The sequence below is a fragment of the Taeniopygia guttata genome, chromosome 11 (assembly GCF_048771995.1).
Source record: "Taeniopygia guttata chromosome 11, bTaeGut7.mat, whole genome shotgun sequence".
In the NCBI taxonomy this organism is placed as follows: domain Eukaryota; kingdom Metazoa; phylum Chordata; class Aves; order Passeriformes; family Estrildidae; genus Taeniopygia; species Taeniopygia guttata.
Window position 1 is genome coordinate 8,437,821 of NC_133036.1, and position 16,264 is coordinate 8,454,084.

The 16,264-nt window shown below is 39.1% G+C and overlaps 1 protein-coding gene across 3 annotated transcripts in view; it reads left to right on the plus strand.

Moving 5' to 3' along the window:
* Positions 1 to 16,264, plus strand: part of CDH13 (cadherin 13) — a 453,057-nt gene that overhangs the window by 155,181 nt on the left and 281,612 nt on the right. For all 3 annotated transcript variants that reach the window (XM_072934294.1, XM_072934293.1, XM_072934296.1), the window contains one exon: positions 337 to 545. In XM_072934294.1, the coding sequence (XP_072790395.1) occupies positions 337 to 545 (209 nt within the window). The remainder of the gene's footprint in view (positions 1 to 336; positions 546 to 16,264) is intronic.

The following is a 16,264-nucleotide window of genomic DNA, read 5'->3' on the forward strand; positions in this document are numbered from 1 at the left end:
CGAGGTCTCGATTGCCGCTGCTCAGTTTGTGGAACTGGGTGTGCACTTGATTGGAGTGATCCCAAAATGGTCAAGTCCAAAGTGTTTTGTTTATCTGCTACCCAGTTAGACTGGTCAAAGCCTCTCCATCGTTCTGAAAGTACATATTCATACATTTGTTTATGAAGAAGATTCAGAAAAATATAGAATTTATTTGAAAGTTTTTTTCCTTTGAGAGACATTTCCCCCCAAATCTGTAGACATGCTAATAACATAAAGATATCTGAAGCTTGTGTTCCAAAGTGGATACTTACAATGTGTTTTTTCCTTTGTTTCGTTTTTTCTTTTCACCCCCAGTGAAATTTGATGACTGCAAGGGGAACAACAAATTGAACTTTGAAGTTTCTAACCCAGACTTTACAGTGGAACTCGATGGGAATTTGGTTGCACGCAAGAATGTTTCAGAAGTTGGCAAAGCCTTGTTTGTCCACGCGCGGTCGGAGCACGCCGAGGATATGGCAGAAATCTTTATTCTTGAAGCAAACGAAAGACATGGTGCATTAAAGGTAAGATAAATACCAAAGATTAAAAAATAAAAAAAAAGGCCAAGGAGGTGCTGCTGCTAAATATTTACATGTGTCACCTTGGATTGTAGGCAATTTTAATCTGTTAGCAGAGATCAAAAATCAGTCTTCAGTGCAGATATTGCTGTAACGTTTTAGCTCTTGGTTTAATTTGTAATGCAGATTTCCCGGGTTGTGGAAGATATATTACATCTTCAGGTGTGGATGCTAAACATTCATAAAGATTTTATTCAAATGAAAGAGTCCAAGTATGAACACTGACTGCTTCTTCCAATGTATGTTATGCTAGGTAATCACAGTTTGGCCACAACTAGAAATGGAAAATCATCGTTTAAATGTGTAATCTAGAATTTACAGAACCTTCATGTTTCTCTCCAAGTCTAAGTACGTGGGAATGAATTCTGTGTAATTTAAATTTTCATATTGGTCTGCTTATCTGACGTTGTTAGGTGGTAAACTGCTTAAACATCTGCACACAAACACATTTACACTCTGTCTCTATGCCCTGCTGATTTTTGTTCTGCTCTGTCCACTGAATGTTTCGGCCTTTCTTTCCCCCTCCTGAATTTCAGTGTAAAACAAACCTCATCCTTAGGGGGATAAAGCACTTTAGAAATTGAATTGAATTATTATAAATGGAATTATTTATTTCACACCCCTACAAGTAACAAAAGGAGATGTGAGATTTCATTTCTGTGTCCTGGCATTTAGGAGAGAGGCAGGCAAGGTAGTGGCTCACTAGGTAATTAAGCCTGGTACCTTTCCAGACCTATAATTTCACAGAAGTATAAGGAAGTTTTGATAAAAATGACTGATCTGCTGTCTTGATTTGGTATTTAGACATTCAATTGCCAGCGTTCTCATTATATTCTCAACAATATATTAGTATAACTCAGGTCTTCCATTATAAAAAAAGATTATCCTGAGGAGAAAGGTTGAACAACCTTCTGAAAGTCCGTGGCTGAGGAAAGGTTTTGCTCTGCACTTTAAGCAGCACACCATGTGAATATGGATTGCCAGCAGGAGAGAAAGAACCAGAATGTGTAACTGTAGAAAGCTGATCAGAACACTGAAATGGAATTTAATTTTATTTAAATATGCTGTTTCTTCACAAAATTAAATTTTAACACTGTGATACTTGAGGGAGCCTTTTACGTGGAGGAGCTGTGAGTTTAGGACCACAGACTGCCAAACTCAGAGTAGGAAAGCTACACTTGAGGAGCAAGCTGGGCACTTGGCTGTCCTGTGCCTCAGACTAGCAAGTCTTGCTCCTTCTGGTGCATCCTCAAGAATGTTCAAATGGTTTTAATTGAAACCTTAGAAGCAGCTTGAAAATGGGGATCATCATTCTCTGGTTAGAAGTTACTAAAACCACTGAAGAGTTTGAGACGTCTCTGACAGGAGATCTGGAGTTAAACTTCAAGGGATTGGGATTGGTTTATGTGTGAAGATCTGACTCTCTGAGAATCACATTCTGAAGATTTATTCTGGTTTTCTTAGAGAAGCAGCCCTTCCATATCTGTGAGGTGAGATATTCTATGGATGCTACAGTGTAAGGGAAATCTTGTCAGCTATTCTATGGAACTTACAGTCTAGGGGAAATCTTGCCTCCTGAGCATGAGTTCCAGGATGTGTATTTGCACAGACTATTGAAACATGGATGAAAAATCAAAAGGCCACAATTCCAGTAAAGATTTGTAGGGACAGTATGTTTATTACAGCGCTGGGCACATGTGAGGGATCGTTCCCCTTCAAAGGACATGCGTGCCCCTAAGAACTCCCAATCATTTTTTATTACTCTTACTAATCTACATATGCATAGAATTTCACAACGGGTTCATGCATATTCATTCTGCTGATTTCACCTTACACTTGCAGCTAGTTACACTTGTACTCAGTTTTTGTCAGAAAGTACAGAAAGAGCTCCTGGGTCACTCTTCCCTGTCTGTTTCAAGGTCTGAGGAGTGTTTCTTATCTCTTATCTTTTTAGCTTGGAAATTCGTATTATTTCTCCTCAGCTGGGGCAGTTTTGCTAGTGCTGCAGTTACCAGACTAAACAGCATATTTTACTTATGTTAGCTAGCTCAAAGTGGCATGTTTCACCTAAATCCAAATGGATTTCTACCCTGTTAAATTTTCACTCTGTCTCAGTATGACAAGCTCTGCCAGCTCCCTTTTTTCTTTAAATCCTGTTTGGGTTCTGGGGAGTGTCCCTCAGAATGTTCCAGCAATATTAATTGATGCCTAGTGTTGAAATCTCTCTCCAGACTGCATTTGAAAGCCAGGACTGATTTGGCCCCACTCCTGGATTCTGTTCCAGCCACTTTGTGTTGCTCCAGAGAGAGAAAACCAGTCTAAATCAGGCGGATTCTGCCACTTGCCAGCCTTACCTCGCAGGTGACAATATCACAGCATCATCTCAACCTGCATTCAGCACCTCTTTCTGGATTTTGATATGCAGTCAATAAGCAGCTGATTACCCATTTAATGTGGGATTTAGTGTCTGCAATGCCATTGTGAGTTACATGATGCCTTAATGTGTCCTGGGAAATCCATCTAGTGAGAATCACCCCCCCTGCAAGGGAATACAAAAATCTCTGGGGCTGGCTGTCCTGCTCTGGCCTCACCCAGTCCTCTGTAGCTGTTAAACCAGTATTTTTTCCCAACCTTTTCATCTATTTGCCTATTTTAAACATCACACAGACAGTGTTGTCTTTCTGTTTGTCATACTTGAGAAGGATAGAAAGACTGCAGTGTCCTATCTAAAGTGATTTTATAATAAATTTGAACTTAATCCTGTACTTTTGCAGTCTAAATGTGTCAGCACGGAAACAGCAGAACTGCTCCATCTGTTTATGCAAGGAGCCTTGGCTAAGAAATGCTTAGATGGAACTTTAGTAATTCAGCATAATTCTGTGGGGTTAAGATGAGCACATGCTGGAGCAGTGCTTAGCATTCAGTACTTAGAGAACTGTACCTTGTCTAATTAGGGGATAAGTAGTTCTTAAGTATTTCCCCACTGCCAGCAACTGCCATTTCTTTTCTGAAGGCATGTAACCTACATCTGTGAAATCCTATTGTTAACGTTGCTAATTGCAGATTCCCAACGTGTTTGGGAATGGCTCTCAACAATGATTTCTGATGTGCTGACTGGCAGTGGAGCCTTGGAACAGAGAGTAGCTCCTAAAACTTTCTGATTGCTACCAACTATACTTTAAATGAATATGGGTATTATTTAGAGGTGCAATCTGGAGTGTGCAGAAAAGCTTTTGGTATTCAGCTGGTGAAGGGGTGCAGTTCTTTCCTGCTAAAGATGGGGGATGCTTCCAGCTGGCCTCACCAATCCGATCCATCCTATGTGATTAACTAAATTGACTTCATGGCCAGAGTATAATCAGTGGCTGTTGGAATTTCACTTAGAATTTAACAGTTATTTGCATCTGAGGGGCCTGTTTTCCTCCTCTTCTGCCAGAAGCATAATAGATTTGCAGAGCCTGCAAATCTATTATGATTTCCATCTTGGGGTGGCCGTGGCTATAACGTGGGCAAAGGTTGTTCCTTAATCATCAGCCAGCTTGACCATGGCCACACAATCTCCTGCAGGAGCAGATACTGCATTGCTGCCTTCCCTGATGTCTGCATGTCTAACATACCCTAAACCTCATCAATTTCTACATGCAGAAATCTGTCCATCAGATTCCACATCAGATTCCAGATCAGACTCCAGCTGGAATTGCTTTCTGCAGCCTGCTGGATGTGCCTCCTCCCTGCTGTGATTTTGGATAGATATACTGCTCTCTGTCTGTCTTGACAGAGAGGAATATTCCCCAAAATCTTCCTTAATTTCTGAGAGGCTTTTGAATGTGAGTGCACATAAGAGCACGTGGAAGGTGGAATAGTTAATTCTTATAGTTATGTGCCTGTACACCCTTGGAGCCTGATGCAATCAGTGCTCAGTGAAAAAGAGGAATTGCAGATGCATTCCCCATGGGGCAGTGCTGGAGAGCAATGGAACATTCCCCATGGAGCAGAGTTGGGATGTGCCTTGCTCTGCCTGCGCCCTGCCCTGCCCAGCGTTTGCTTGATGCCCTCTCACACAGTCAGGACTGCAATGCTTGGGGATAGTAAGAAAAAAGAGACCTGGAAATGTTTTGATTCACCCAGGATTTCCCAAATAAACTTTGGATTCATTCTGAATAATTCAGAAAATTGCTAAGCCTCAAATCCCTAATGGAAAAATAAATCACTCATAAACCCTAGTTGGGGAGAAAACGGCCAAGGCAATGACTGGCAGCATTCTCTCTTTATTTTTCTTTTTTTTGAATTTTTTTTTTTTAAACTTGTGTCTTGTCTAATGCTTGATCCCTGCTTTGTTTTATGGAGAAAGTAGGACAACTGAAAATTGGAAATTTCGTCTTATCCAAACATGTGTCCAGACATTAGAGGATTTATGTATTTATTGAAAGAGTCTGGTTTTGTGGAAGGCAGAAAGCATAGCCAGGCTTTTTTAGAGCCTCATAATAAATGGTGAGTTGCAAAAGGTGACAAGCTGGGACTTGAACTTTGTCCTCCAAGGCTAAATAAAATGGTATCTGCTGGTCCTGGTCCCCTTCTGAAATCTAGTGCTGGTTTTAATGAACATACCCTCAGTACGCTGACAGCTAAAAGGAAACCTTGGGACACAATCTGTCTCTGCCTCTGTGTGTTGGCAGCCTTTATTTTTTTTCCTTCCCCACAGCAAAGGGAGTTATTTAGAACTTTTATTTGTTACACCATTACAGACACAGGGTGAGGGGTGGAGGGGAGTGAGATATCAAGAGTCTGGCACCAGAGCAGATAAGAGGGCAGGGAGATATTCAGAAATTCCAGGCTGGTAGCAACTTCACTGCGTGGTGCTCAGCAGTCTTCCATACAGAAGGATGAAATGATTAAATAGAAGCTGTCAAACCCTCAGGACATTTTTCAGGCACTAGATAGAAGAGGAACAGGAGAAAGAAAAGAAGAGATAAGAGTGAGGAGCACACCCAGAGACAGCTGTAGACAAAGTTTAAAGCCATCTCCAGTGGCAGCTGGGACTGAAGGAAATGAAGTTGCCCCAGTGCTGCTACTTTGTCCAGGGCACTTTGTACCAGGGGTTGGGCAGAAGCTGCTGCTTTTTGTCCCTTTGTGAAATCACAGCTTTTCCCAACGCCAGCACTCTCTGTGTTTGTTACAGCAGTGACAGAGCCTCAGCAGCCTGGCTGGAAACCTCCCTGCAGACCCAAATTCTCATTCCTACCGAGCCTCTGCCTTTTGTGCAAGTTGCTTTCTGCCTGTGCATGTTTCCTAAAGTATCAAACAGAAATAATGAAACTAAGCTCCTTGGATTTAAACCTTAGCATTTCTTGTTTGTGTCTTGCTCTCTGCTTATCCCCACAGGATAGAGATTGCAAATATTATGGATATGAGATAAAAAGTGCCTAGAGCCTTAAATCCTACATGTATGGCTTTCTGCCTTGGAAAGATGATAACGGATCAATAATCTTATTATGAATCAGGATTCTCTCACAGCAGAAAATATTCAGGCAAGGAAGTGTGAATAGTTGAGTTTAGTCATCTTGCAATTCAATAACTTATTTGGAAAATAAGATCAAGAATCAGCCTCCCTGATACAGCAGGCAATAGTTCCCGTTAATGTATATTAGCATTTTTCTGTTTAAAATAGAATTCCAAATAGGTTGAAACTGACTGTGCAGAGGTATGGAGATGGGCTCTCACATGAGATATTGACAAACAGGCTCGAAGAGTTCCATGTTATTAGATTTTGCATATAGCAGTTGCAGCAGAAAGGGATGAACTGCATAAATAAAATACCATGTTTTGCATTTAATTTTAAGGCACGAAATAGAATAAGTCACAGGGGGTTTATCAATACCTATGATACATTTGAGTTATTATTATACTGATCAAAACTCTGAGTAGAATACCATTTCCAGAAAAGCTGGGGAGATCCCTTGCCTTCAGATATGAAAGTTTCCTTCAGGCTTATAAAGAAGGATTTTCTTAAAGATCAAACAACAAAAAAAGTCATTTTCTCACAGTTGTGTTCAGTCTGGCAGAAAGTTTAACATATTAACATTCTCCTAGCCATTACGTTATTAAGTTGTTATCACTCCTGTTACTTTTGTTATTGCACTGCAAACACATATTGACTTGGAATTCAGGTACAAAAAGCTGAGGTAAAAGTGATCTTAGAATTTAATACCTGTGTATTGGTGGCATTTTCGTAAATTACTTTTCCGTGCTGTAATCACCATTGAATAGATGATATTTTTTTTCTTTTAAAGTCTGCAATGCTACATTTAGGATTTCACAGAATACATCTCAATTAATGACAATGAAAGCAAGAGCTTGTTCTCATCAATGGGTCATTCTCTAGTGTCATTTAGCTGCCTTTTAAATGATATTTTTATAAAAATCCTTTGTGCAGACCACTTGCTGTCACAGAAACAACAAAGAGCTCCTTTTATATCAGAAATCTCCTCAGCCTTTCTTTACCATAGAAATTCCAGTCACCTATTTTCATTTTTTATCCTTCAGCCTGATCCAGAACCTGCTGAAATGATCAGATTCCAGTGGGTTCCAGCTGTGCCTGGCAGTGCTGTGTGCCTGTGGCTCCCCTGCCCCTTTGCTGGGCAGTTTTTGTCTGTCCCTGCAGTCCCACCCAGAGCAGCTCTGATTTGATGGACACCCACACTTCTGCAGCCTCCCCTCACCTCCAGTGCCAGGCTTGTGCTTCCTCAGGCCTGCACTGAATTTACCCTTCCCTAGCACCAAAAAATGCAGGTTTCATATACACTGGCTTTGGAGTTTGCTCTGACAAAGATCCATTTATCTGAGAATTATTATGGTGCCAAGAGATGTGGCAGTTGCCATAGCAACAATTACATATTGTGTTGAATACCAGAGTAAATGCTATAAAGAACAGGAGCCACTGGTGGTTTTCATTAATTTAATGTTCCTTTTTTGGACAAAGTGTGACTCATAAGTTTATTCACTGTGTGTATAAGTGCCTGGATCAAATGTGTGGGCTCGCTTTCCTCCTCTTTCCCTCAGTATGCAACTTCAGCATGTAAATGAGAGAAGTACTTGGTTATTTAAGGAGAGAAAAATGGTCTTATAGACTGGAAACATGAATAATTGCCTGTGAAACAAGAAGGTGTTAACTTCCATGAGTGTTCAGTGCCTCTCTCTGTGAGTAATCTACATCCAGATTCTGTGTGAGCCAGGGATGCAGTTATCCAGGAAAAGGGACTTTGTGCTCCTCAGTAGCAAGGAGGGCTAAGAACTGAATGTATTTAGCAGTGATTCAAGGGTAAAATTAGATTATTTTTGAGACAAATGCAGACTGTGTTAACGACTTCAAATTATTTAGAGACTAATGTGAAATGACAGGCAAAATTCTTAGCAATGAATGTAGTTTATTAAAAACCAGATATAAACAGCTTTCCTTTCAGCCCTGAGCTGCATTTAGGCTGCTCAGTTGGTTCTCCCTGCTGCAACAGGTACCGTTTCACTATGGCTTGTGTTGTTTCTGGTGGAAGCTTCACTTTTTTTTGAAACTCAGAAACCAGATGCAGTTCTAGAATGCACCAATTTTACTCTGTTTTCTTTAAAACACACTGAGGTTTTATCCTCCATCCATAAGACCTCATGGCAAAGCTTCCACAAACCTCAATGAGAGCACTTACTAAAGGATTGCTGAAGTCTTGTATTTGAACTAAAATTGATTCTGGCACATAGTGCCAAGAAAATACCTATCTACTTCTTGTGAGTAAAACATTGTATGAGAGTTTGAATGGTGGATTAATTATCTGGAGATGTTTTGAATTTAATTAGCTTCTCTTTATGATCTTCTATGTAGAAGATAGAGCTGTCCTTTAGCCATAAAAAGGAAGAATCCACTAAATGTTGTGGATGAGTGATAAACCATCATGCATTAACATATAATTATTTTTTCCAGTATTTTTTTGTTCTGAGTTTGGCCTGGAAGTGTTCTGGAACAGACAGAACTGTGCCAACCCTATGCCTTAATCTTCAGAGGCTGATGGAGTTCTGTGGAAACTCGTGCCAGAGGTGTGGGGAACATTTAAAGAAACCCTTTGTGAAAGGTTTAAATTTAAAATTCATGTAGTAAATGAGGATATAAGTAAGAAAGCAAGAGGCTAAGCATGATTTAGTAGAACATTAGGCAAGATCATAAAGGATAAATAGATTTTTCTTAGGATATGTAATATATTTCATTTATAAAGTGGCTTTCATCCTGTAAGATCCTCAAAGTGCAACTATTAAGTACATGGGGACAGAATGTGTGTGTGCCTGTCTTAATACAAACATCTCTGAAAAGACACATTTGCATAGATATCTTTATTTTTGATACTTATTTCATAATACTTTTTCACATCAGGATAGGAACATCCTTCTTAAACGAGGGATTAGGAAAAAGGAGCTGGCAATTTTGATACGATATCAGAATTGCCATGACAGCTTTAATGTCTTCAAATCCATCATGAAAAAGAGATGTTACAGAAACCAGAAGGATATGTGAGTCTGAGAGTAAAGAAGAAAAATTGTCCATTTCGTCCATGGTTGTTCTTCCATCCAGCACCAGGAATGATGATGGTGCTGAATGAAAGATACATCATATGTATCTTATATGTACATATGTACATATGTGGTGTTTGGTGCACCACAACTACCCGGGGTCCACCTGAAAGCCCTCAGATTTATTAAAACTGAGTTGTGCCCAAAATTAAGCTCAAGGGGTTTTTTTTGGGGTTTTTTTTCTTTTTTTTTTTTTTTTTCTTTTTGGCAGAGACACAAAATATTGCTGGTGTTTTCCCACTATCAGCTTCTCCCTCAGCTTCCAGGAGCAGCATGGATTTGAGAAAGCATGATGAGAGAAGGCAGCATGATAAGAGAAATTATTGACATGAAAAGTTGATTCCCTGAGTAAGAGTTTAATAATTTCTCTCCATTGGACACATCAATAAGAATCTCTAATGATTGTCCCAATGTTTCCATGCTGATTTTCACAATCCTGAAGGAACACTTATTATGGTTATTACAGTAATACCTATCTCAACACACATCCTAAACATTTAATGGAGCATCACAGGATAAAAATCTACATTTGTCCTCCCCCAGGAATTGATTCTGTCATTGCAAGAACAGATGGTTTCTTTTGGACCTGAAATTCCTTATTTGTTGATCATTACAATTGTGATGCTTTTATGGTTATTACTTTGCATCTTATTTTGCAGAGATTTTTTTTTTTTTTAAAACCTAGAATAACTTGGCAACTTGAAGGATGTCGGAGTTAAAGCTTAGTGCAATTTGGTCTCCTTATAATAAACAACTCTGCTAACGCTTGCAGTCATCTTGGAGTTATTAATCACCCATCCCCTCACTTACTTTACCACCAAATCAAACTGAATAATGTTTGCATTAAGCAGTTGATCTGTCTGAGAAAAAAACTAGTTTTGCTACTTGGTGTATGCAGTTGCTCACTGAGAGGGCACCTGGGGTTATGATTGCACAGGAAGAAAGTGCAAATGTTTAGCTCCATCTCAAATCTCTCTAATGGTACCAGTGATGCTGCAGAACTACTGAATAGTTGGTGTGGCCAGGTAATGTCAAGGCACTGTGGATGGACTGGTTTGGTTTGTTTTATCTTAAAAAAGGGTCAAACATGTGACATGACCTGTGTATTTATAAATGGAAGTTTGGGGTCTTATTTGTGGGTGTGGATTCCAGATTAGACATATCTCCTATGAATATAAATGTATAAATGACCAGATTTTATGGAGCTTTAAGTGCTCTGCTAATAAGGAGCATCACAGACTTCACATTTTCATACTCTCCTGATGGACAAAATCTCTTCAGAACTACTAGAACAAGTGTGCAAAATATATCCATCAGATGAAGATTTACAGCCTGCAGCCTTATTGATGATAATCTATGAGCTATTGAAAACCATAAAAATCCAACTTATCTTTCTTTAATTCTTCTAGAAGCCATCTGATGTTGTGTGTTAAATGACTAAATGTTTGCTGGGCTTTTATTACAGTATTGAGCACTGTTGCACTGTAGAAAGATTTATCCTCTAATCACCAGGGAAAAGGTGATAGTACAAGATTTTCTTAAATCTGGAAGAGCAAACCAAACTTTCATTCTCAGATATTGGCACAGAAATTTTTGTCCAGGGATTTCCAAGAGCATAATCCCATGAAGAACTGGGAGATGATGGAGGTTTTATACCTGCACTGATATTAGGGTGCATTGGTATTACCTGAATTTTTGACCAACCCCAAAAGAATACTAGCAAGAAATCAGCTCGTGTTTGCACTACAGTGCAGCTTAAAAGGGTGTATCAAAATGCAGAGGTCTCCCTTCAAGCCCAGCAGTGTGGTGATAAGGCAGCACGTCACCTCTCTGGATCAGGGGCCTCAAGTGCTCTCCAGAGCCAGATCATTTTGATTTGGATATTGTTGAACTCAGGGACAAAAAAAAAAATCCAATAAATACAAACTCCTGATTGGCTGACAAATACTATGCATTGCAGTTTCTTCTCTGCACAGAGAGAATATTCTCATACTTGTGACTTTTTCATTTACCCTGAAGATGAAATAAAAATTCAGCTACATCTGCTTGAAGAGACTCTCGTGGCTGCTGAATGATGTGCTGGTGACAAAACCCCTGGTGGCAGGGCCCAGGTTACTCAGGAATGTGCTTCAGTCTGGCAGCATCTGCAACAAGAATATTCACACTTAATCTGTCTTTATTGCTGCTCTTGCTGCAAACTCTCAACTCATACAACAGACTAAGATGATTATTACACAAATATTCTGTGTTTGCATTAATCCTGCCAGTCCTTTGCAGCAGAATGGCCTGCCAGAAATAAAAGAACTTAGACTGAATTTCTGGTTTGGGAGATTGGGATTTCGTTATTTGTTTTGGTACTACCTCAGTCAACAGTCATCAACTAATTCAGTTCTGTCATTGATTATATCAAAGCCTGAACCTCCAAACTGAGAGGCTCATTGGAACTGCTCACATGTGTTTTATTTCCAGTTATGTCTGTGGAAACATTACTGATATATCAGTGTGGAATATCTTGCAGCAGAGACTTTAACACATGTTCTGTTCAGTGCTAACATTATAGTTTTGTGTTGAGAAACATAACAGAGATAGAGGCACATATATATGTATAGGTTTGGACAAAAAAGAACAATATTTGACAATTTTTCAACAAAGTCATGTTCCTGCATGACATAAACTTTAAAATTGATACAGTTGGTTGTTCTAGCCACTCTGCTTCAGTAACAACTGCAGTTTGGTACTAAAATTTTTATTTGTTTGTCCCCCTTTTAGTTTTCAGTGGAGGTGAATTGTTTCAGCAACAGGTCAAGAGCAAAACTGGCAGCTCTCCAGTCCTCATCCCTCGTGTGGATGAGCAGGGCAGCCTGAGGACCTTTCTGATTTTTTTTTTCAGACAGCTTCATTTTCTCTGTGCTGCTGTATTGTTTTGTCCTACCATGGTTTTCTCTCTTTCCCTCCACTTCCAACAACCACCTTTTTGAAGATGGTTTAGTCATTAAAGCCAGACTTGACCCTCAAAATTGACCCTCAAATCAGGAATTCAGAGGTAAAGGGAGGGGATGTTAAAACTTTAGTTTAAGATTTAAAGTCAATGCTGGAGAAGATCTGGCTCTGAATTTGGCTCACATCTACAACACTCAAATGTGCAGCACACTCAAACTCATCACTGACAAAGCTACACGAGTGTGTGAGCAAGGATTGGAGTTTTAAGTTACAGAGCTGATTTTAGGTCTGATTATTCACAAAACCGTGTAATTAATCTGTCATAGGAAAACACAGCAAGCAGTGCACCAAATGCAATCCCCATTAAGTCAACAGGAGTCATTCCATCGACTTTAATGAGCTTTGAATCCACTCATAAATCTGCTGTGAGGAGTGTCCAAATCCAAATTTATCTGGGGGTGACCTTGATGTTAATTGTTAGTGCTTCCATGTTGTTTAATTGCCAGCAAAGCCGAATACATTAATGGGACTATCATATGGTATGGTCCTTTCTATTGGATACTATTAGCATCAAGTTGATATATGTAATATTAATTGTGCATAATGTTAGTGGTTAGTCACAGTCTGCCAGTTATATTTTGTGTCCATGAAACAGGGAAAAAAAAAACCCTCTTCAGTTATTTTTAATGTTGCTTCTTCCTTCAGCTGAATCCCTGCAAAATTAATGTTTTTTTTGATCAAGCAGCACTTCAGACGATCTCAGAAGTTTCACATTTATTCAGTAGCTTTTAATCCCAGATTTTGTGTACTGACTGTAATTACTTTAAAATTATATCTCAGATTTGTAAATAACATAAAGGAGATTCTGTTCAGTCCTCTGATATTTATTAAATTTAACATCTGCCAGAAAATTCAATCATCTGTATCCCAAATGGAAATGTTTCCTTCTTTAACATGTCATATTTAATTCAATTAGAGGAAAAATATGGGGAATACATTAGAAGTACAAACGGGAAAGGGCTCCTTTAATTTTTGTCTACTAAACAGAAAAGTAGATAGTTTACTTGGGGAACATAATTACTGTAGCTTCTAGTGGTATAAAAATATGGGAGACTTCTAGTTGGAGGACTGGGGGAGAGAAATTATTGGCTTTGTTTAATGGCTTTCCGAATTCCTTGTCAGTGCTGGTAATTATTGTGTCTTTTCTTTTTGTTGGCACTCAATGCATTAGGCTGCACTTACGATCATTTTATTAATGGAAAATATGTTTCTGAACAATTGTGAATTAGATAAGTGGCTTGATTAAAACTCATTCTTTAAAACTATAAAATGAGAAAATAACGTGAATTAACCTCGAGTCTAGACACTGGGAAGATAAGACTCTGGTTTCCAGTGAGGGTGTGTGGTTAGGAGAATGAAGGGGGGGCAAAAACCTCCTGCACTGGCATTTCTGCTTCATTTCACTGCAGTACTGAAGCACTGAGAAAGATTGTGGCTTTAGGAAATACATGCAGGAAATACATCCAAGAGCTTCCAGGAGAAAACCCAAGCTGGGCAAAAGGAAGAAATGTTACTCCTGACAATCTTCACTTTGATACCTCTCTGTGTCTGATCTCTGCAGAAAATGGAGTTATTAAATAAGCACATTCCAGGTAGGGTTTTGTCTCGGTTTGAAAAGCCAGATGTCTGCTAAGGAAGGCAGGAGCCTCCCGTGAAATGGAAAATATAAACTTCCTCCCTCCAAATTGTTGGAACTTTGAAATTAAGGGGCTCTAGGCAAAGATATGGGAATAGGAACAACAGTTGTTTATTAGGGAATTAAAATAAAATTTTAAAAATGCAATAATAAGAAACAACTCTGTCAGAACATGCCCTGGCAGGCTGTGGGTCAGGGAGGTGGCAGCAGTCCCATCCCAGGGTGGCTCAGCCCTCCTGCAGTGCCAGCTGTGCTTCTGCTGGAGCAGGATCCTGCACAAGGGGGGAGTTTTCCTCTGGAGCTCCAGGGCTGGGGGAGATGGGCCTGGGCTCCTCTGGGAATGCAGTGGGGAAGAAAGCTGCTCCTCTGGGAATGCAGTGGGAAGGAAGCTGCTCCTCTGGGAATGCAGGGGGCGAAGGCTGCTGTGCTGTTCCCAGGTCAGATTATATCCAGGTAGGAATTTTTGGCTCCTCCCCTGGGCAGAGCATCTCCCCATGGATGTTGGAATTTTCTCAGCCATGCAGGGACACTCACTGGCCATGAACAGAGGATAATTAATAATTAATGGCCCATGAACAGAAGAGATCTCCTGGAGGGAGGATTGGGTGTGGTAGAGATAAAGAAAAACTGCCCAATGAACAGAAATAACTGCCCCACCTCTGACAGATGGCAGCAGAACACACACCCCCATTTCCAGCCTGGGACAGGTGTTTGGGTGCAGGGCAAAAGGAACTTTTACCTTGCTGCTGGAGACTGAGCAGTTCAGAGACTGAGGCTGTTCCCCCCATGGTTTATCCTTGTCCCACCTGCCCGGTGGGTGCCAAGTGAGCTCAGCTCCAGGGGCTCCTGCAGGGCCATCCTGGAGGTCTGGACGTGCCCTGCAGCTCCCCAGGTGCAGCTGCCTGGTTTGGCTTCTCTCCAGAAGGTAAAAAAGATCAAATTCATACTAGGATATCCAAGCAGATCTTTGCCTTTTCCTTGTGCTCATCTCCAACAAATTTGCTCTGATCTTTGATGTTAGAACCCTGATTGTTAAGAATTTTAGACTTTCTATACTAACAAACACTAACCCCCAAGAGAGCACTACATTAAACCTAAAGCCATAGAAAAAGCTTCCAAAATTAAATAATAAAACTAAGATTATAAATGTGTAGTTTAAATAAGTGTATAATATCATATGATAAAAAACTTAAACTTTTAAAATATAGTAATATATATAAACCAAAAGTTTTAAAAGAGAAACTAATCCTTCTTCACCTTCTTCTTCATAAGTTTAATGATATTATATAATTAAATTAAAAATCCGCATTGCAAGACAAAAGTAGTTAATTATTAAAAATAAAAATAACAGGTATCATTTATTAATTAAACAGTTTATCCTTTAAAAGCCTTATAAAAAAATACAACTCTATTTTTAACTTACTAAAAAGCATACTATAAAACCCACAATTTATAAAACTATAACATAAATATAAACTAATAAACACCTGAATCCAAACAAAAAATACCATCTCACACATTTAATCCCAACCTTAATGAAAAAAAAACCCACAAAAAAAAAAAAACCAAAAAAATCCACACTTTGGCACCCCCTTAGCATCATTATTATCTAGTCCAAGGAGACTAATTTGTAATCTCCTGATAACATTTATATGTGTGAAGTGTATTTTTCAAATATATCAGTGGAACTGTGATGGAATGCTGAGTTCTGCAAGACTCATTTAAGCAGATGTCTCTCTCTCTAGATATATGTGAATGTGCTACATGGATTTTATCTCAGCTGATAAGCATGAATTATAGATTCTTAAATGCTTCTTCCATTTATCAAGCTTAATGTTATTTAAAAAATTCTGAAAACAAACAAAAAAAAGTTTAGAAGATTTTCTTTTAACTTTTGCCATGGGATGACAAGTACCTTAATTCACTGTAATAATTGTCTTATAAAAATGGCACACTAAGCATGCTTTTCCACCAGAAATTTTCATTTTGATTCTCAGTATTTCATATCTGACACCATGCTAAATGAGAACATGGCTTAACAGTTGATATTGATTTGCATGTCATTTTTTCATTTCACTTTCCTATTCAAAAGGAATCAGTGCTGACAAGTTAATGAACTCCAGCTACAAATACAGAGATAAGCCACAGGATAGGTTCAGTACCTGCCTTGTTCTAATTATGAAAGGTTTTCTTTAGATGGCTGTTTAATGTTCACTACAGGGAAACTGGAATAAAGTGACTGTCAATAAAGCAGACACCTGGAAAAGTGACATAGTATAGGGCTATTTATAGAACCTTTAAGCAAGTCTACATAATTTTATCCCAATATTTTTAAGTCTTTAATATTTACAAGTGGAATACAATTTAAATAATATACACTTAGTCCTAAAGCTCTGTGTTGAATAAGGACTCATAAAATGAT